The sequence below is a fragment of the Cyanistes caeruleus genome, chromosome 2, assembly GCF_971803275.1.
Source record: "Cyanistes caeruleus chromosome 2, bCyaCae1.hap1.1, whole genome shotgun sequence".
Taxonomy (NCBI): Eukaryota; Metazoa; Chordata; class Aves; order Passeriformes; family Paridae; genus Cyanistes; species Cyanistes caeruleus.
This window is the reverse complement of record NC_141702.1, coordinates 6,253,844-6,275,851: the sequence shown is the minus strand read 5'-3', so window position 1 is coordinate 6,275,851 and position 22,008 is coordinate 6,253,844. Positions and strand designations below refer to the sequence as shown.

At 42.4% G+C, this 22,008-nt stretch overlaps 2 protein-coding genes across 2 annotated transcripts in view; one reads left to right on the top strand and one right to left on the bottom strand.

Moving 5' to 3' along the window:
* ADGRF5 (adhesion G protein-coupled receptor F5) overlaps positions 1 to 22,008 on the top strand; it is a 42,101-nt gene that overhangs the window by 16,131 nt on the left and 3,962 nt on the right. The window contains exons 2-18 of the mRNA XM_086875624.1: positions 1,079 to 1,233; positions 2,594 to 2,721; positions 4,831 to 4,891; positions 5,828 to 5,992; positions 7,368 to 7,547; positions 7,940 to 8,067; positions 8,533 to 8,591; positions 9,258 to 9,400; positions 10,066 to 10,272; positions 12,181 to 12,414; positions 13,757 to 13,921; positions 14,051 to 14,269; positions 14,528 to 14,746; positions 15,951 to 16,103; positions 17,318 to 17,514; positions 18,104 to 18,283; positions 19,711 to 21,078. Of these exons, the coding sequence (XP_086731750.1) occupies positions 2,620 to 2,721; positions 4,831 to 4,891; positions 5,828 to 5,992; positions 7,368 to 7,547; positions 7,940 to 8,067; positions 8,533 to 8,591; positions 9,258 to 9,400; positions 10,066 to 10,272; positions 12,181 to 12,414; positions 13,757 to 13,921; positions 14,051 to 14,269; positions 14,528 to 14,746; positions 15,951 to 16,103; positions 17,318 to 17,514; positions 18,104 to 18,283; positions 19,711 to 21,078 (3,780 nt within the window). The 5' untranslated portion in view covers positions 1,079 to 1,233; positions 2,594 to 2,619. The remainder of the gene's footprint in view (positions 1 to 1,078; positions 1,234 to 2,593; positions 2,722 to 4,830; positions 4,892 to 5,827; positions 5,993 to 7,367; positions 7,548 to 7,939; positions 8,068 to 8,532; positions 8,592 to 9,257; positions 9,401 to 10,065; positions 10,273 to 12,180; positions 12,415 to 13,756; positions 13,922 to 14,050; positions 14,270 to 14,527; positions 14,747 to 15,950; positions 16,104 to 17,317; positions 17,515 to 18,103; positions 18,284 to 19,710; positions 21,079 to 22,008) is intronic.
* The window catches only part of MEP1A (meprin A subunit alpha), a 51,854-nt gene continuing 46,964 nt past the window's right edge, over positions 17,119 to 22,008 (bottom strand). The window contains exon 15 of the mRNA XM_086875626.1: positions 17,119 to 17,555. Within this exon, the coding sequence (XP_086731752.1) occupies positions 17,522 to 17,555 (34 nt within the window). The 3' untranslated portion in view covers positions 17,119 to 17,521. The remainder of the gene's footprint in view (positions 17,556 to 22,008) is intronic.

The following is a 22,008-nucleotide window of genomic DNA, read 5'->3' as shown; positions in this document are numbered from 1 at the left end:
CAGATTAAGATTTTTTCCGTATGTTATGAGAATATGCTGAACATACAAAGCTACCAGAAACCTTTGTTTAGTTAGTGCTTCAATTATTAAGTCATGTCACTGTCTCAAAACTTGTGTCACAGCTTATAATGTTTCCCTCATGATGCACTTTAATCCATACTGATCTTGGGATCAGCCAGATCCATAGAAGTCTTGAGTTTGTTTCAAGTGGATGATGTCTTCAAAACAGGAAGACAGCCTCTTTTGTAGAATTCTGGATATAGTGACAGACGTGCCCAGGAAACTGAAAAAAAATTCCCCACATTTATTTCCCCCAATTCTGTTAGCCATTTATTGATTGGATTAAAAAAATCCTGTAACACTCTTCTACATTAAATGATTTTGGAGTGGGGTGGGAAGATGCTTTGAATCACTGTGATGTCCTTTTTTTTCATTATTCCTGCACAGGAGTATAAGAGTACATATACTGTGCTAGCTCAGATCTCTAGATAAAAGAGGGGGGGTTTTTGTTTGGTTTTTGGGTTTTTTTGTTGGTTTTTTTTGTTTGTTTGTTTATTTTATTCTGGTTTTATTTACTTCTGTTTTGCTTTTGTTTTGTTTGTGTTGGTTTGGAGGGTTTGGGGTTTATTTTTGGTTTTGTTTTTTTCCCTCCATTGCTATCCTAAAATATTTTAAAATTGATTTTCCTTCTTTAATTGTATCTCAGAATTCAGTTGACATTTTCTTCAGACCCCATTTTTGAGTGGTAATTGTCAGTTCAGAGTCCATCACAGAATACATAATGTCATGATAATTTCTTTCTACCTTACACTTATCAGTTCTGAATTTCATGATCGAGTTACTCAGTTGCCTGTGACCCCAGTGCAGATCTTCACAGGCAGACTTTGCTTTTGTTAGTCTCAAACATGTAAAATTTTCCACCATGCTGCATCACTGATCACTGCCTTTTCTGCTTCACTTCAGAACAGAGAGTAAGGTACTGGCTTACACCTCATTCCTGCAGAGCTCTAGTGATGACATCTCTGTATTGGAAAAGAAAATAATTTATTCCTACTTTTGCCTCCTATATTTTAACCAGGTCAGTATCCAGGTGAAGTCCCACTCCAGATGGATCTCTCTAGGAACCAAATTTGGTGAGAAAAGTCATAAATGGTGACTTCTGGGCATCCTCTTTGGTGATATCAAGTGCATGCTTGGCTACAAATTCCTTGCCATCCTCTTCCAGTTCACGAGGTGAGACCACAGATCATGTTCATGTTGTTGTTTTCTGTCATGGACTCCTCTGAGCAGGAAAAGTTCCAGCAAAGCCTCATTCTGCCTGGGAGCACCAGCTCTGATAAATTATTTTGATCATATCAATGATATTGATGGTTGCAATAGGTAGCCACTGATCTCAGAAGGTGCTGATTTTCTGTTTTCCTTTAGTGACTCACTGCCTTGCAAGACTTGAGTTTGGATGAACAGCCTTTTCAATTCAAAAAGATTGTCATTTTACAAGAGTTCATGATTTTAATCAGGCTGATGTTATCTACTCAGGCACTGTTCAGTACTATGCTTAGAGTCTTTCCTCAGTGATTTTCACAATCCTTTTGGGTTCTGCCTTTTTCTGTAGCTCTTTACTAGTTGTTAGTTCTGGAGCTAAGAAAACACTTTGTTAGGAATAACTAGAGAGTGCATATTCATACTAAAATGCATATCTTTTATGTATTCTTCACCTCGCTTTCTCTCTTCACTTTGGTTGCATAAATGTGTCAGCACTTGCTATAAGGGTCCATGAATATTTTACCTCTCCCTTTATGTTTCATCATCCATTCTGCTGTGTGACTAAATTAGCTCAGGTATTAATGAGGTAGAAAATATTATTGGGGTGTGGGTGTGTGGGAGTGTGGGGGGTGTGTGATCTCAGGCACCACATTATATTCTTGTGTGTCATGGTCCCTAGATTCTAGTTTACCTATTTGTTAACTTCAGTGCAATTAATGGAGAAGTGTGCTAAAACCTCAAGATTACACAGATTATTTCCAGGAGATGCCACTCTTCATTGTGTCCATTGCTAGCCAAGGGTTAACAAACACACAGACATCTGTAGCTGAGCCCATGGTGATGCTGCAGCCCTCTCCAGAGTGGGATACAGTTGGTAGCAGAGCTCTCCCTGCTGCAACATGACAGGCCCTCACTTGCAGCAACATTCCTAACTGTTTCCTCATCTCCTGGCTGTGGATATGTGAAGATATTTGAAGATATTTGAGAGGGATATTTGAAGATCCAAAGTCAACTTTTCTCATGGCAGATTTTCAGTACCTCCTTGGTTCCTGTTAGGAATCTGCTCATGACTCTGCTTTCTCCAAGAAATTTCTTTTAGTAGTTTGAGTAGGTGCAGCTGACATGAGAAAAAAGAGAAATAGGGAAAACAGCCTAATGACAATGCACAGGAATAATTACAGGCCTTGCTCTAAGGCCTGTCTTTCATGGACTGAACAGGCAGAGTTGCTGAGGGAGGCATAACACACTGTTTTTGTGGAGTGGGCTGGTATTTCCTATGGTGTGAATCAGATGAAAATTCCCTGGTCCCTTTGCTTCATTGTCTTTTCAGGCTGCACAGCAAAGTCACCAGGAAAAATGCTGCCCCCAACCACCACAGTTCTCTACTGCCTGTTCCTGCTGGTCTCAGCCTGCTGCCAGAAACCACAGGGCTCAAACTTCTATCCATTCTCCTACGTAGTGAGTATTCTTCCCCAGCCCCACTGGTTTTCATTGGGTCTCTGCTTGTAGCACCTTGATGTTCTCCTTTACACCCACAAAACCTTGGAAGAAGTCAGAATAAGACCAGGGGGGAATCTGAACCCAGAGTGTGTAAAAGAGATGGAGAAATCCAAAACTGGGCTCTTCATGTTTCCCAGTCTTATAGCCTTTCCAAAAGACACTGAACAAAACACATTTCTCACTGTGTTGGTCTGCAAGGGTTTCAATTGCTGTCCCTGGAGAAATGTCTACATAACATTTATGTGGACACTGCCTGGGGATGGAATTCACCCATCCTGTGAGAGAAGAACCAAATATATCTAGATGTGACGTGTTTGCAGGTAGGTGACAGAACTGTCTCAACAGCAGGACAAGTGCACATGACCCAAACTCCACTCCTGAGTGATTTGTGTTTAGATGTTGCCCATGAACTGAGATTTTACTTCAGTTTCCCACTTTTTCAGTAATCCTCACAGATACTTTCTCTTTCACCAACTGTGTGAATTATGGAAAACCATTTTCTGCTTCATCCTGCACAAGCATTTGTTAACAGAGTTTCTGCACAAATTTTCCCTAACAAAAAAGTCAAAAGAGGAACAGAGAAAGTAAAGGGTCTAACCAAATAGAAGTAAATATAAACTGATAAAGAAAACTAGTCTACAAATCTACCCACTCTTGGTCATCACAATTATAATTAGACCAGACAATACTTCTTTTATCTTCTCCATTGTGAGCAAATGGAGAGCCTCCTTCTCTGGGAAAGTTGAAAAAAAAAGGAAAGGAAATGTGAAGAGGAAGGTAGGAACTCCTTAAGCTCTTTCTACCACTACACCCTGCTTTGGCAAACCAAGATATGTCTGGTTGCAGCAGTCTCATCTGCACTTCAGTGGATGTCTTAGCAGTGGCCAGATATTTCATTTGGTCTGTTTTTTCAAGCTGTCTTCATCTCAGCACTTAGGAGTTTTCATGAAAAAAGCAACACCTCTCTTTTTAGCACCACTGTTCATGGGACAGCCTGCAGATGAGTCATTACTTAATGGTGTGAAATATGTGAAGTGTTTAGCAACCTAGCAGTACCCTGTGGTTGTTTGGGAGAATAACTGGAAGAGGAAACCACTGAGTCCAAACCTGGAGGAAGATGTGGGTCACAGTGCACTTTCAATAACTCCTGCAGCCAACCTCTAACACGAAGGTGCCATCCCAGCAGTGCAGAAAGTGCCAGCACACCTTGGGATCCTCACCCCAGCACAGCTGGGATACAAAACCCAGCTCTAATCTCACACCAGATGGTTCCTTTATGTAAAGAGATTACTTAAGAGTTGCCAAGCTATTCACCCTTTCTGTAAATAAAGGTTTCAGTAGGAACCAAGAAACTGGCAAAGCTGCAAATTTCCTGCCTGCGTCTTTGCTTGTTCTTTAGCCTTTCTTGCTAACGGTGGTGCCAATGTATTTTTAGGGCACAATTAAAAAAAGATAAGATGGTCTGAATCTCACTTGGCTGCAGTCTGTGTAAACCCAACCATAGTGAAATGGTGCTACCCCTGCCCTGGTCTGTGTGTTACTGATGGCCCCAAAATAGCTGACCTGGCAACTGGAACCAAGGCTTTTCAATCCCCTTTCTTCTCCTGCTCAGGCTGGCTTTGCTCAGCAGACGTGGGAGCTCAGGGCAAAGAGGAAAGCAAAAGATGATCAGAGTCCAGTTTCTGGATTCAAAGGCCAAGTGGCCAGGTTCCCCAAGCAGTTCACAAGGCTGGCCCAGGACAAAGTGCACTGTGTCAGCCCCATAGGTTCAGACATAAAAATCCTCCTGAACTGGGACAGTTGGCTTGCAGAGATATGCAAAGAGGCATCTGCAAACTCAGTTCATCCCTCAGCTGGTGCTTAACCCTTCCCTGCTTGGATGACAGAAATTTTCTGTTTGAAGAGGAAGATGGTATGGGAGGTTAGAGAAGTGAGGCCAAGATTAGTGGGAAAAAATTACCTATGTCAGTATTTTCTTCACTAATTTCCTTTTGCCAACAACAGCAGCTAAAATTTCACTTTGTTATTCTCACAGAGCTTTACCCTGTTTTTTTTTTCTCCCCACAGATTGACAGCACGCTAAGGCAGGAAAGCTTCTACCCGGAGATGCAAAGGCAGAAGCGAAACAGTACGTACACAAATGTATGGTAACAACAGGTTTCTAGTAGGCCAAGGGGGAAATCACTGCTAGGGACAGCATTTCTTGATGTACTGAACAGGGAACATCAAGGACAAGGTGTGTGTCGTTCCGATTGGGAACGGCTAGGAAGAACGACATGGGACTCTCAGGGGAGTCACAACACGAGAATTCCTTAGTTTATTGCTTCAGGCCTGTCTTATAGACAGATACGTGGAAAGGTACAGAAAAGAAACTCTTATTGGTTAACAAAGTGCTACATCACCATCATTGGTCAGGGGGGCCCATCACCCCCCCTGGCCTTCTCCTGCAAGAGAAAACAAGACTGTAAAACAACACCTGCAAGGCTGTTTAGTGTCCCTGAGAATTGTTTTAATTCCTTCTCATGAATTTCTCAGGCTAGCTCTCAGTCAGGCCTGAGAGCTATGTGGCCTGTAATAACTACAGGCACTCTAGTTCAGATTTAGCATCCATAGGAGTGGTTTAACACCAGCCAAGCACCACAGTGCCACTTTCTCTCTCCCCCTCAGTGTGATGGGGAACAGAATCAGAAGGATAAAGTGAGAAAACTCACGGGATGAGATAAAGACAAGATAATCCTATATGGCTCAGTCTGTGGTTGGCAACCCATCAGCTTACTGACTCTAAGGAGAAAAGGGATGAGACAGTTATTCTATGAATATATGATGTCATTTTTATCAGCTTCCTATGCTCTGACACCAGAGAAATCTGACTTCTGTCAGACAAGCAGCAGATAGAACAGGAGCAGAATATCTGCTGAGTGGGAGTAAGAGGATTCCCTAAGCAGAATGCCACACTAAGCTACCATCAAATAGCAACAAAGACCCCATATACTAAGCTAGAGGCCATCAATTTGGGATTTACTCTCAAACACAGCTTTGCAGTCTCATTCTATTTCTCTTTTAGTGCTTATTCTTGACCTGCCCCTTCCGGAGTACACTGTTGACATTGAAGTAAGCCTGCAGGACTCATCTTACCTGGAGCCAATCAAAGACTATTTCAAAAACATCAATCTTCCAATTAATATTTCAAATGTACAAACAACAGTTTCAAACATCAGCATTACAACAGGTGGGTTGGTTATTGATTTGTTTATTCTGGATAGTATGGGGTTTTGTCAGTATTTGATGTCTCCCATTTTTATCACCTGTCATGCTTTGGAATCAGCGAAACTCCTGCTGAAATACCCAGCAAGGCTGAAGCTGTAGCACACAACAGCATATTTGTTATCTGTCTCTCACCACTCCTCTTTATATAATTTTGGCATTAGGAATAGCTCTGAATGCTTTTCTTTTCCTAAGGAAAGGACAAAGCCGGAGGAAGCCAGAGCTAAAGGATTTTGCTCCAGTTTAGCTAACAAGCAGTCCGAGTTACTTTCAAGTTTCAGGAAGCGGTGACAGCAGTTATCAGACTGTTTACTTCCCTCCTCCTGTATCTGGAACGTAGATGACTGTAAGAGGCTGTACTCTGACCCTGACAGAGACAGTCTGCATGAGACAGAGCTCACTTAACCTCTTCTTAACAGGGCAAGATATCATCAGACAGGTTTTATTACACGAGTTGTGGTTGAGCAACATCACATTTGAGTAATGTAGTGCAGCATATACAAACACACCAAGCATTTACAACAGCAGAGGAGATTTGATACCTTTTTATCAGTGAACCATAAAGCAGTGAAAAGAAGTGTTCAAAAGTTCCCAAAACTACATGCAAATGCATCTTATAAAGGCCTTCAGGCTCACATGTAATGTGTGAAAACCAGTTTGTTAACATCTGACTTTGCCAATGACACATTAAGAGCAGAAAAGATTACAGTGATGTGCTCCGTTCTGTTTTGTTTTTTTAAATTTTTCTTGCAGGGGAGGGTTGGGGCAAGGTTTTGGGGAATTTTTTTTGGTTTTTCTAGGGTTGGTTTGGTTTTGTGTTTTATTTGGAGGGGAATTGTTTTTGGTTTTGTTTTTGGTTTTGTTTTGCTGGGTCTTTTTGGTTGGTTTCTTTTTTTAGTGCTTTAAAGCACTTAAGGATAATGTTACATTTTCTCACACAGAATCTGCCAGGGGACAGAACAACACAACACCTCATTAGCCATTGGGACTCTGAATGATCTTGCTCTTACAATCTTTAAAAGCCTGTACACTTGCTTTTAGGTCAGGTGAAAAATATCCAGTCTGAAAAGTATTAAGGGACCCTGGCCAGTATGCCAGGTAAAAGTAATTAATCTGACCTTTCCCAGTGCCAGTCTGGTTCCCATTTGTGGTTAGTCATTTACAATTAGTAGAGTAAAATTTGCAAGGTGTCAGCTCATCACTGTGGCATCATTCAAGTGAACTCACAAGAAGGGCAACATTTTTGAGATCCCTGTCATGAAGAAAGATGAATATTTATCTTGCAGTAGCTATGCCCCATTTCCCATTCTCATGGTATTTCTCTGTCTGTCTGTCTCCAGTCTGCCTGCCCAGTGGTGAGAACAGCAGCTGCTGCTTCTGTGAGAATGGATATGCCTGGCCAAGCACAGTGTGCAGTGATGCAATGCCCTGCCCTTCTCTGAGCCTGGAGCTGGCCCTGCCCTGTGGCTACATGCAGAAATTGCCTTTCTATGGACCCTACTGTGAGCCCCAGACTGAGGGTAAGGAGACATGGGGCAGAACTTCATCGCTGTGCAGATCATATACTGTATCATATACATATATTCACTGCTTGGAGGTCAGAATAGTGAAAAAAGGTGTGATAAAAAGCACATCAGGACTGAGCTGGCTACCACACAGCCTGTGAAAGTGGAAAGTTTGCAGAGATGGTCTAAAACTCTTCTCCTTGTGATATGGCCACCTTGATCCAAACACTTGCAGATATTTAGTTGCATTTGGAGCCCCAATTCCTGGAGTCACTCCCATGCCTCTTTGGGACTTTCAGCTCTTGCTGAGCAAAGAAAGTTTCATCTCATCAGATTTTCAACAGATTTTCACATTATAAGCATTGGTTTCGATTCTTTTGCATTTGTTTTTATGTCTCTCCTTACAGAGTCATGCGGTATGGGAGAGCCCATTGTAATGAATATGTCAGTCAGGCTTGACTCAGCCTTCCAGGATGATCTCAAGGATTCTTCCTCTGTGTTATACCAAAAATACAAAGTGGACCTTGAAAAAGCGGTAATGACTTTAGTTTTTCATCTCTGAAGGCCAAGAGCCCCCTAAGAAATATATAATGTATAAAAAATAAGGTGTTTACCCCAGGTGCCTGGGTGGCCTGTCAGTGTCTCTGTGGGGAGCTGGGAAGTGTGCAGCAGTGGGAGCTACAAAGTGGACCAAAGCTGACTCCATTGATGCCAATGAAAATATTTCCATTCATTTTAATACACTGGGAAGTATTTAGGAATCTTTTGTATACAAAGCATGAAAAAAAGATCATATTATTGGTCCTAGCTTAAATCCATTTGGGTACACATGGAATGAAACCATGAGCAGAAATGTATTCCATGACACCAGGAGAGCACCAGGTCTGTTGTATCAGATATGCTACATGTCCTTACTCACCTCAGGAATGGAGAGTTTCCTTTTTAAGCACACTGCAGTAATACACAGGACTTACACCATGTCACCTGTCTTTGTTTACAGTTTAATGCCAGCTACAGATGTTTACCAGGTTTTGTATTGGCAACAGTAACGGGTTTCAGGTAAGTAAATAATTTAATTTTTTCCTGTAAGACACAAAACTTTCTGTCCAGTGTCAAGGAGACACAAGTGAGCAAAGGTTACATTTACTCTGCCTAAAATCCACTTCCAGTATGCCCACACTGAATAACAGAATAATCACTGCAAAGCAAAGCCCAGCTATGAACATGGAAATGGAATTGTGGGTAGAATTCATCATTATGCAAAAGTCCAAGAAACATAATCATTCTCCATTTGGATCAAAGCCTTTTATGGAAAAGACTGAGCTCTACCCAAAGGGGAAAAGGATGCAAATAAATCTAGTATCATTTCCTAGGCCATGAGGAAGATGAATAGTGCATTGACTCTGGATACAGCCTTGGATAAAAGAGACATTGCTGCTGCCCACACATATTTAAATGCAGCTGCATTTTAGGTTTCTAAGGAAAGTTTACTAGAAATAAACATCAGACAAGGAAGGTGTCACATAAAGGGGTTCCTTCTTAGGGAAGAGCTGTAGCACAACTTCCTTGTATAAAAGAGCAAGTCTTGAGTCTCAAGAGAAGTCTCCACAGGGGAGTCCTGTGAGGTCATCCCATCCATGCAAGATGGTTCACCACAACATAGAAAACCACTGATATACAAGGGTATTTAATCCTGGTGCTCCTCTCATTCTTGTATCTGTTTAGCCCTGGAAGTGTTTTTGTGAACTATGAAGTAAGAACAGGAGCAGCAAGCTTCACTCAGGTTGGAGATTCCAACAGAGCTGTACCGCAGTTTCTGGATTCATCGTACCAACTAAACCCTTTTACCTTCACAAGAATAATCACTAGTAAGTTTAAAGCTCTCAGTACTTTCCTTCAAACTTTACTTTAGTACTTTTTGCCTGAATCATGTAGCTGCCCTATACTGTTGATGATCTGGTACTGAACTTGCAAGAAACATGTATTTCTTGTGGATCTGTCCAGGGGAGAGAGATCGAACACCCTTAATTCACCTCCAGAACTGAGATAGCTCTAAGAATGTCAGGCTGCCAGTGCTTCCTACTCTTTAAAGCAAAACATAAAAACCTCTTGCAGTTTATATGATAACATATTCCCCTTGGCTTCCTTGCACATTTTCCACGCTGCTGCTGGGTGGTGTGTTACAATTCAGCTGCTGACCCAGGGCCCTGGAGGTGTTCTGCTCTCAGTGCACTGAGTGCTGGACTGTCTGTCTTAGAGGATTACTTCAACCTTCTTGCTTTTCCTCCCAGTTTATCTAAAGAAAATAGTGGTGGTAATAATAATATTTCCAACTCTTTGCATAAAACCTTCTGGAATTTTTAGCTGAGAAAGATACTAAAAGAATATGTTGAGGGGAAAATCCCATGGCCTGCATCAGAGGTGGTGCCCCGCAGCTGACCTGAGGCACCTGGGACCCCTGTAAGATGAAAGACACCAAAAAGATGTGAGCTGAAGTGTCAGTAATGCAGAATGTTGCTCTCTGTCTTCCCAGATCAGACAAACTTCACCATGAAACCCTTGAACATTTTTGAAGGGGACACAGTAAGACTGACCTGTGAGGTGAATTCAACATTTGCCAATGCGACCTGGTATCACTTTGGCCACGCCATCTCAACCGGCTCCCGGTATTCAATAGAGACAGTTTTAGCAACCAGAAGATCAATTCTTAAAATTACCAATGTGACATCAAAGGATTCTGGTATGATTTTCCATCATTAAAACAGCAGATGTAAATCTTTATTGTGGTTAGTTATATAAAAAGCAAAGATGAATGCAGTGGCTGAATTTTCTAGAGGAAATGTGAAAATTATATTGCCCCTCATAATTTTCCTGTTGTTTTCTTTAATTATCTACATATTGACTGGCACAGCCAGTAAGATGTGAACTGACTGAAGTGATTATATGTGACTGGGTGTTCTAAGTTCCAGGCTTCATTATCATGCCTGGGGACTGCATGGCTGTGAGGCCTTCCCACTCTTTTGGTGTGGTAACTGGAGGCTGTGGTTGAATTTGTCTGTAATGCCCTTGCTCCCTACACACCCATGACCTAACTAATCAGAGCTCAGATTTACAGTTTTGCATGTTTAGGGATTTTTGAAAATCAAAACCAGGTAAACTGGTGGCATTTTTCTGAGAGGAGCTATCAGGGGAATTATTATGTATTATCAGAGCTTGGGCTCAAGCTCCCACTCAGTTCTTGTCTTTGGACTGTGAATTCTACATTCAATTTCAAAAAGGGTAGCCTGTGACCAGATATTTGGGCACACACATGTAAGGTAGGAATAGTGGATCCAAAATTCTTCAGACTGAAGATGCCCTGAACCTCGGTGTCTCCACTCCTATGTAAGTGGTCTGCTCACAGGCTATCCCAGTGAGGATACTTAAAATATGTGGGAAATTTGGAGCTCTGATTGGCAATCTCAAAACCAAGCCTGGCTGCAACCAGGGGACTCGTGCCTGAGAGAGTGGCTGATAAAGAGAAAGGGATCTGTGGATCCTGGTCGATGGCAAGTTGAATGTGAGCCAGCAGTGCCCTGGCAGCCAGCAGGGACATCCCTCTCCTGGGGACATCAAGCACAGCATTGCCAGCCAGGCAAGAGAGGAGATTGTCCTGCTCTACTCTGGGCTGGGGAGGCCTCACTTCAAGTCCTGGGGGCAATTTAGGGGAACCAAAATACAAAAAAGGCATCAAACTATTGGAGAGAGACCAAAGGAGGCCACAAGGATTATGAAGGACCTGAAGGAAAGGCTGTATGAGAAGCAGCTGAGGTCATTTGTTCTGTTCAGCCTTGAAGAGACTGAGGGGAGACCTTATTGTGGTCTTCAGCTTCCTCATGAGGGGAAGCAGAGGGGCAGGTACAGATGTGTTCTCCCTGGTGGCTAGGGACAGGACTCAAGGAGATGGCATGAAGCTGACTCAGGGGAGGTTTTGTATAACTGGGAAAAGTTTTTCACCCAGAGTGTGGTTGAGCACTGGAACAGGCTCCCAAGGGCAGTGGTTGTAGCACCAAGCCTGAGAGCTCAAGAAGTGTTTGAACAATGCTCCCAGGCACATGGTGTGACTTGGAATGTCCTGGGCAGGGCCAAGAGTTAGGCTCAATGATCCTGATGGGTCTCTTTCTACACAGTATATTCTGTGATTCTGTGATTCATACTGTACTCTGTTTGGCAACAGAGCTGCCTTCTGAGCAGCTGAAGGGCTGAAGAGCTTAAGAGCCTCTACTCTGGGGCCAGTTCTGGTGGAGTCCACCCTGGGCACCCTTCTGTCACTCATTCTGTGTAGGAACCTTTTTACCATGATGTACTGCTGCCAGAAGGACTAGGGGCAATGTATAGATCCCAAAAGCACCGACTCAGCCAGATTTGGAGTATTTCGGTCTGAGAACACTGATCTCAAATACCCATCAACAGTGAATCCTAATCTGGATATATTTTGCACCAGGGGTCTGCAGAAAGCATTCTGCAGGTGATCTGAGGGTGCATATTGATCAACAGTAGTAGTAGCAGAGCCACTGCAGAGCAGGGATATGTGAAAACTAGATGTGGAAATAATTCTAATTCCAAAATAGAGGCAAACTCAGCAAAAACTGTTGCTTATGCTTTCCAGGTTCCTATAGCTGCATGTTCATAATGAGCAGTCAGTATCACACAGAGATACACAACACCACAGAAACAATATCTGTCTTTCCGCTAAACATCACTCCAAACTTTGAGGATGTCACTGTCACATGTAACAGTCCTGAAGTGCAAGCAAAGCGTCTTCTGCTGTCCTGTTGCATTGACAGACAATTGAAATCGCTTAAGGTTTCCTGGAAAGTAAATGGAACAATCAACATTACAGGTAAGATTAACAAAAGGCTGTCTTTCACTTGCTAGGTTTGTTCATTGCTCAAAGATCTCCTCCTAAGTGGCTGTCCCACGGTTCTAGGATGAACACAGGATATGCTCCAAAGGTGTGAGTGGCAGGGGGAAGGACAGACTCTGTACATGCTGTGCAGGTGCCAGTGAGGTTTCAGGCATCTCCATACACTGATGCCTCAAACAGTGCCATCCTAGATGGAAACAGCTCCTGGACCAGCAGCTTCTTCCAAAAAGCTTATTTCTGCATGGTCTAATTTTGAGAGCAAGGATGAGCACATCAGTCTGCACTGCTATTTCTGGAATCACCCTTGGCATACAAAGATCTTTCATGTACCACATACTGAGATTTGGCAGTCGTGAGGTACAAGTGCTGCACTGTGAAACAGCTGCAGTACAGATAAATACGAGCACTGTTTGCCTCTCCACCTGTAGCTGTGTTACATCACATACCAGCCGAGTCAGAGGCATCCCATAAGGCTTTCCAATACAAATTTAATAAGGCACCAAGTAAACGTGCTACAAAGAGCTACAAAGTAACATGAACAGAAAGGCTCATAAATGTCTATGAACCATCACCTTAAATGGTCTATTGCCCTCTTAATATTTTATGGGTATGAAGTAACTGTTTATTGTTAACTATTGGCCGTAAATGAAACTTAACAGAAAGCAGGAAAGCAAACTGAGATAAAATCTTCAAAGCTTATGCATGCAGTCACTTCCACAGAGGACAGTCACCAGAGAGCAGCCGTGCTTGCAGGGAGAGGGGATCCTGGCCTACTGTAATGGGCTGTTTTACCCCATTCCCTGTGGCCAGGCTTTCCCCCAGGAGCTCTGCTCTGCTCTCATGTCAGCTGCCCCGTGGGACAGCTTCAGTGCTCACACCTAAACCAGCACTCTTCAGGTTTTAAGTTGAATGACTATCAAGTGCCTCCACATTTTTATTTCAAAATTAGACAACATTAAAATCTTCAGTGTTTACTCTTGTTTTAGTTACCTTTACTCACCCAAATAAAACAGATAATGAGGTTAGGCTTAACCAGAATACTACTCATTTTGGTTGACCCTGAGATTTCCAAGCAGTGTTGTTGCGTTCTGATTAGTTCTGGCAGGAGGAATCCCAGCATAGAGCTGTGTGCTGCCACTCTGTCAGTGTTGCCAGAGTAAAAGATGTGAATGAACTTCAGAAATGATGAGTTAAAAGTGCCATCATGTCAATTACATACAAACCCAAAAGGGTTTCCATAGCTACAGTAATTGCTTGTGCTTTCCAGAGGTATTTTTTGACATTCGTAGCCCTTCAAACAATGCTTACTTCTCTCTAGGAACGCTCAGCTTTAGTGGAAACTGCACTGAATACCAGCTCAACATCAATGAGTCCCAGTGCCCACCTGAGATGTCAGGTGCAGTGACCACATACACGTGTGAGCTGGAGACTGGATATGGAGCCAGGCGCACTCGGAGCATCAGAGTCACGTACCTGCGGCAAGGTGAGGGGCAGGGACTTGTGACAAAACAACAGCTCTTTAATGCATAGATGGCCTCCATGGCACACAGAATTTGCAAAAAAATGATTAAAACTCTCTTACTAATGTGACTTTTGTCCTGTGTTGTCTCAGCCCACATAATAATATCTTCAAGCACAAACTCAACAGTTTCCGAGGGATACGGGTTCAATGTAACATGCAAAAGTGATGTGAGCAATTATGACAGCATCAGTTGGAAAATCCAGTCTGGAAGTGACACAAAAACAGTAGACTGTGATATGTGCATCAAAAATAGCAAATTCCCAGCCACGTCTGTGCTCACGGTGAAGTCTGCCTCGCCAGACTGGAGAGGTGAGTGAATATGGTCTCAATGGCTACAAAGGCAATGAAATCTCTGTACCAGATCATTTACAGCATCCCTAGCCCTGCAGATCACTCTGCAGCCTGGCCACAGTAAATAAAAAGCCCGCACAGTTAAAATTAAAAGTGTTGGAGGACAGCAAGGCTTGATGTTGCCAACAACACTGTGCTTGTTCAGCATTCATGACCATGCAAAAGCTGAGGACCACTTCTGTAGACTGAGACATGGTTTTGTATCCCTTCTTTTAGGCACCTACACCTGCACATTCTCACAGAAAAACCTGGACAGTTCTGCCAATGTGACCATCGAGGTGATTTCCTTGCCCCTGAAGCAGAACATCCTGATAGACCCCATTGCAACATCGATTCAGTGCAAAGTGCCACTTGCCCTCGAGTGCTGCATAAGCGCAAAGACCGTGAGAGACTACAGGGTTACATTTTGGGTTCAGCAAAATGAATTTCAAGTTGGTAAGACACAATAAACTTGCAGAATCATAAGTTTCACTCTGTGTCACAACCCAGTCTCTGGGATCTTTGTTTTCAGTTCTGTGTTAACAAGTCATACTTAACTGCCTTCATGACTACCCAGGAGCACTTCTGAGGGTGAAAAAAAAGAGAAATGGACATTTTTTAGGATGGTGAGCATGTCTGGGGAATGTGGCTGGGATTAATACTGAACTGAAGTCACTGCTGTAGTGATAAATACATAATAGGTAAACTATTTTTGGTCTGACTTGCCAGACAGGGAGAAGCGAGCATCCTGACCCTCCTTCAGACTGGAAATTGCTGAACTCCTTTTATTTGCTTTTATTAATACTTTAAGTGCATTCTGCCACTTTTTAAAATTAGTAATTCATTTAAAAATGAATTTTACTAATTCATTAAAAATGTTGAGTAATTCATTAAGAATGCAATTCAAACAACTACTCCATTTTCTTTGAGGATACAGGGAGCACATCTTTAACAATACAAAAGCCTACACTTCTATGTCTTCAAATTTAGGGCAATTCTCCAACTTCCCTGACATGTTTTTATATTCTTTAAGTTTTCAAGTGAGTTGTTTTTATATACTAGAATTTTTTGAGTGATTTACAAAACACTTAATTTGAAAAAAAAGCAAACGCGATCTACCAGAAATAACTCATGAGTGCAAAAACAACAGGCTGAGGAGTAAAGCTGGAGACTGAGGAGGCCTTCAGTAGCTAAAAAAAAGGCAAGGTTGTTCTTGGAAGAGACTGCAGCTGGAGGCTCACCCTCAGGCACAGACATTCTGAAAAGCAGTGGGAGCGTGGCACAGATCCTGAGTTCAAAAGAGCCATATAAGAACAGCAAAACAGTATCCTAGCCCAAATGGAACACCTGTGGTAAGGGCAAAGAGTATTCTCAAAAATTATTTTCAAAGCAAATCTCAGTTACTGCACAGCTAAGAGGGTTTGGGGAGAATTTGCTCCCACACCAGTAAATGAAAAGATTTTGATCATGCAGCAGCTGCCGGATTTATTATGGAAGGAGTAAGACACAGAGATCAGCATACAGAGAGGGAGATTTTTCACAAAGGAAAGTTGTTTATTTTTCAATTACCCATGGAAAAGAAAGTTTTGCTGATGCTTTCTGCTGGTTTTAGTTGACTGACCCCAAATCTCTGTTAACCTGTCTTCTTCCATCCATACAGAGAAAAAGAAAAAAGGCAATTTGCTTTGCTACATGTACAATCACACGGAAAATGAATGTAAGGAAGATAAAGAGTTTGTGGCATATTGCAAGTTTATCAACCGCATTGGAAAGGAAGTTGACAGTGAGCATATAAGACTGCACTTGATACCTGGTAAGGAAAAAAGTTATTGTTTATAGTTATACAGGACATCCCACTATCTTTGTTAAATCAGGTGCCACAAATTCATCATCAGTGACATCTAACAGGAACAGCTTTTTGGTATCCAAGAACTTTTGTCTCCTTTTCTGATAGGAAATTTTTACACTCAGAGAAAAATACTGTTTTTGATGTAATTTTAAAAAATAAATAGACAAAATATGTTGTCTTTTCTGTATTTGAGAGTGGTCTCAGTGTGTTCCAAAGCAGTGACAGTTTAGTCACTACTGCAGGCTGCACCACCAAGCTTCATCCCCTGTGTTGAAATGTGGTCATGCAGCTCCCAGCTTGCACCAACAATTTAGCAAGGATCAAAGACTGTGGTGCCTCATCTGGCTCAGGAGAGCAGCCTGTGGGAGAGCATTTCCACTTTGAACACAAGAAGGGCAACCTCTGTGAGGTGCTGCAGAGACCAGGGCAACTTCCAGTCAGCTCTGCAGGGAATGTTTGGTAATTGGAGTTCAGCATTGCTAAATCCAGCTTTGATGTTTAGTTCTGACACGAGTTTGGATATTTCAGCTCTTTTATTCTGAATTGGAAAGGAAGAAATGTTGGACATCCCCCTGATGCAGAAATTTTCTTTTTTCCACCGCAGTGGAACCTACAGTTGAATCACTGTATCTGCCAGATTTCACTCTCTTAGGCAATAAATATGCAGACACTTTAATTACTTTAATAACTTTAATCAGCAGATACTTACTGATATGACTAAGCCAATCAAAGACAATTAGCAACACTCACTATTCATCAAAAAGCTGTTGAGGCCTCATTATCAAGGTCTTAATGAACTTCCTGTTAGTGCTTCAGCAGTATTGAGTACCTTAACAGAATAAACTTTGTATGAATTGTTGTTCACTTAATGGTCAGTATAATCCCACTCCAGCTCTGTCTAACCCTGTAAATCTAACAGATACATCTAAGTCTTTGGGTGTTGGTTTGTTGATTTGATTCAGTACTCAAAAATCAGAGCTTTATTAGATTTCCTTTTTAATTTCCTGATTCATAAAAATTGGTAATGTGAGACATATACATCCTGAAAGATCATAATTAATGAAGACAGTAAACTGAAATCCTAATTTAAAGATCTTTGAACAGATCACAAGTTTTGTGGGGGTCATTCATTCATTTCCCTGCTGACTATTTTCTATCTCTGTCTCCTCTCTGTACAGCTAAGAAAATTTCCTGCTCAGACAGATTGGGCATTGGAACAGAAAGGTCCATATTAATAAAGCCATGCTGTGATGTGCAAAATCCAAAAGGTTTTACTCGAGGCAATACAACTTACCACTGCATCAACAGCTCGTGGAACGTTGCAAGGAATGACTGCCTGTCTGGACCAATAAATGACCTGCTGAGTAGTGCTGAGGTAGCACTCATGGGTTTGGAGAGGCTGGGGTGGGGAGGTGGCTGGGGAGAAAGAGAAAAAATGTTGGTTGCATGATTTTTGCTTATCATAATCTAAAATACACGAAGCATTTAAAATTTTCTTTTAAAAGATATGAGGAATGTTCGGCTCTATTTACACCAGCCAGAGAAAGAGCTGAGGCCCCTCCCAGAGCACAGAGGGCCTGAGGCACTGCATGGATAATGTCCACACACATGAACGCTCTGTCTCCCAGGCAAGGTGACCTTGTCCATGGCGTCCACAAGGAGCAGTTGCTGTCCTGGAGCGTTCCCTGAGCTGTGCTCAGGCATGAGCCCAGAGCATGTTAGAGAACACACCAACAGTGAGGCTGTAGGAACAGCTCTGGCCCACTGCCCAACCTCATCCCAAGGCCCTTCCTACACTGCCCACACCCTTGGCCACTGCGCTTGACAGATGGGTGCCACACCTTGGTTTTCAGCCTTGGTATCACCCCACAGTGCTCTTCCCACACACAAACCATCCAGAGTCCTTTCTCTCAGTGAGGTTAGAGGATTTCACACATGGGATGTGCTGTTATCTTCTGTTCCAGTCCTTGGCCAACAGCCCCGAGGCAAAAGCACAGCTACCCTCCTACCTTGAACAGCTTGTGGAACAGACAAAAAGGGAGCTAACCACAATAAACCATTCTTCAGCAAACCTAGGTGCAATTGTTACCATCCTGGATATAATCTCCTCTATCCCAGCAGAGGCAGAGGTGCTCACTATGCAGGTAAGGTTTTATTTTAAGTCTTATTTACACCTACCAAGCTCTTTGGCCCCTTTTGTCACAGGGGATGATGTTCTCCCTGAAGAAGTTTCACCCTTGCTTAGGATCAAAACCAGGAAAATGTTAAGGGAATAAGATGAAGTGACAGCAAAGATACAGAAGAGTTTATGAACACTCAAAATGGTGAGGACAAGGAGTCTATGCATGAGGGAGAAGCTGCTGTAAGCTTAGCAACTAGAAATATTCTAGGAACACATGGATATCTCCAGCATTCTAAGACAGGAAAGGACAAGGGATGATGGATAAAAAAATGGACATGAGGCAGCAACGTGCTCTTGCAGCCCAGACATCCAAACATGTCCTGGGCTGCTTAACAAGGACTGTGACCAGCAGGTCAAGGGAGGTGATTCTGTCCCTTTATACTGCTCTGGTGAGATCCCACCTGGAGCACTCCATCCACCTCTGGGGTCCCCAGGGCAAGAATGATGTGGACATGCTGGAGTGGGTCCAAAGGAGGGTCACAGAAATGGTCAGAGGGCTGGAGCAGGTCTCCTATGAGGACAGGCTGAGAGAGTTGGGCTTGTCCAGCCTTGAGAAGAGAAGAACTGATTGCAGCTGTTAAATACTTAAAGGGGACTTATAAGAAGACTTTTTATCAGGGTCTGTAGTGACAGGAAAAGGAATAATGGTTTAAACTGCAAAGAGGGCAGGTTTAGATTATGTATTAAGAATAAATTGTTTGCTGTGAGGACAGTAAAGCACTGGAATAGATCTACCAGAGAAGTTGTGGATGCCCCAAACCCTGGAAGTGTCCCAGATCAAGCTGGATGTCCCTGCCCCCTGGAAGTGAGGTTGGACTGGATGACCTTTAAATGTCAAAACCATTCTGTAATTCTATGATTCCATGAGTAGAAGTAGGAATAGAAAAAAAAGTTGAAATAGGAATAGGGAAGAGTGAATTCCAGGAACCATGATCAATCAAGGAAAATAAGTTGGATGTAACAAAAAATGAATAACAAAAGAACCCTTAGAAGTGATTTGGAACTTTGATTGTGAGGTCCAGAGGAAAAGCACTGCTCTTCTGAACAGAAAAGTGCAAAAAGGCTTGATAGTTTGTAGATAGAGAGCCCTACATGAGGCACCAAAAAATCAAAGACAGCAAGAACACTAAGAAAGAAAGGAAAGAAGGCTGGAGATGCAAAAATACCAAATAATATATTAATAGTCACACAGCTCTGCTCTTGGAAATCTTAACTTGCAAACAGAGTATACAGAGGGTTAGCAACAGAAGACTTAACATGGAATGAGCAAAATAAGAAAATACTGGGTTTTTTCAAAAGGCACTTCTAAGACCACACATAAATTACCATCAGAAACAACAATTAATTGTGTGGGATTTCAGTAACTGCATTATTCTGTTGTTGTTCCAGAATTTCCTATCCACAGTGGACTTAATTGTTGGTGATTCCACAACTGAAGCTTGGAAAGCCATGGATGAAGAGAAGACACGACAAAGTTCTTTGTTACTGCAGTCAGTAGAAAATTTTGCCCTGCGCCTCCAACCAGTTAATAACACCATTCCTTCTGTCTGTGCAAACACCGTGCAGCTCAAAGGGATAGTTGTCAAGGAAAATAAGACAGATTATAACAAGGACTTCCACAGTACAGGAAACCTCACAGTCCAAGTGCTCATTAGTGAAAATGAAATCCAGACTCTAACCCAAAATTCAACCATTGTCAGTGTGATGTACTCAAAACTTGGACATATTTTGCCCCAGAATACATTTGAATATGTGAACGGTTTATTGATAACAACAACTTTGAGCAGCAACAGAAGCCAGAAGTTTGAGGTTAATATGACATTTGCAAAGAAAGACTTGTCTCTAAAGATGCCCAAGTGTGTCTTTTGGAACTTCACACTCAACAGTCACAGAGGAGACTGGGATACTCGTGGCTGCACACCCACAGAGTTAGGAGATTATGTCATTTGCTCCTGCAATCACTTGACATCATTCTCCATCCTGATGTCACCTGATATATCCTCCGAGCTAGTCTTTGAAGTTTATATTTCCTACATTGGTCTGGCCATTTCAATCGTGAGCTTGGTGGTCTGCATCATAATTGAGTCCTTGGTCTGGAAGTACGTGACAAACAACACAACTTCCTACATGCGCCATGTCTGTATTCTCAACATTGCTACATCCCTGCTGTTTGCTGACGTTTGGTTCATTGTCACTGCCTCCTTCACTGATCAAAACCAGCAGATGAGCAGAGACATCTGTATCATGGCCACCTTTTTCATCCATTTTTTCTACCTGTGTGTCTTTTTCTGGATGCTGAGCCTGGGCCTCATCCTTTTCTACAGACTGGTGTTCATCTTACACAACACGAGTAAGACGGCTCAGAAGGCGGTGGCATTCTGCCTCGGATATGTGTGCCCCTTCATCATTGCAGTCACCACCATGGCTGTCACACTGCCAAAGAACAGTTACACGAGAAAGGACGTCTGCTGGCTCAACTGGAAGGACAGCAAAGCTCTCCTGGCCTTCGTCATACCTGCCTTGATCATCGTGGCCACAAACTTGTTCATTGCCGCAGTTGTTATAATAAAAATTCTGAGGCCAACTATTGGGGATAGGTCAAGTGGGCAGGAGAGGAAGTCTCTGTTTCAGATTGGCAAAAGTGTGGCCATCCTGACACCACTGTTAGGCCTCACCTGGGGTTTAGGCCTTGCCACCATCATCAAAAACAGTCATCGAGCTTTCCACATCCTCTTTAGTCTGCTCAATGTTTTGCAGGTGAGTTGCACATATTTTTGTTTCCTCTTTCATGATTTAACATAGAGACATTATTGTAGTGATGTGCTTGGCAGGGCATAAGAACATCAGGGAAGAGCTTAAATTTCCCTTACACATCCTTATTCCAAAAAAGGCTCTTTGGGAAAGCCACTCCAGGAATTCAGCAGTATTTCATATTCTCAGCTGCCTTAGCAGATGTGCCATGTAGATAAAGCTGACCTAAAGGTAACTGCCTACTTTGCCAGTAGTTCTGGGATCAACTTCACTGCTGAAGACCAGGAAAACAGCCCTGTTCAGGTGGGCAAACCTGAGCATCCCTGTTTCCATTTATAGTGCAGCTGGAGGCATCATGTTATGCTTTTGGGGATTCCAGTATAAACCACAAGAAAGTCAGCAAGACCAGCTGAGAAGTACTAATGATAAAGAGAAGAACTGACAAAAATACACACGACTGAGAGTTTTCAGTCAGTATGACTTTTGTGACATATTTAAGTGGCCAGTAGGATCCTACAAGGTGATTTCTTAAGGACAAAATAGTTATGTGTACTCTCTCTTTAAAGAGAATTCTTAAGATTTGCCATTGTTAAGAATGGCACCAAAACTGTGTTCTTCAAGCCAAACTCTCTGGCCTTTCTCTTGGAACCGACTAGTTTGCCAGGAGAGCACAGGTAGGACATGTCTTCCATACACAAACATTCCTTCTTCCAAATACATTAAGTGCTACCAAACTATCTGTGTCAGTTGGTAGACCAGATCAACACAGAATTTAAATAGACCAGGCCTAGAGAACTCCAAATGAGCAGACCACTCCGTGATACGCAGTTAGAAAAATATCTCCTATCAAAGAGTTCAAAGTTTAAATAGTACTATGGACAATGTTGGAGATAATGGAGATACTTATGGGATATTGCAATTAAAGATTGGTGTAAT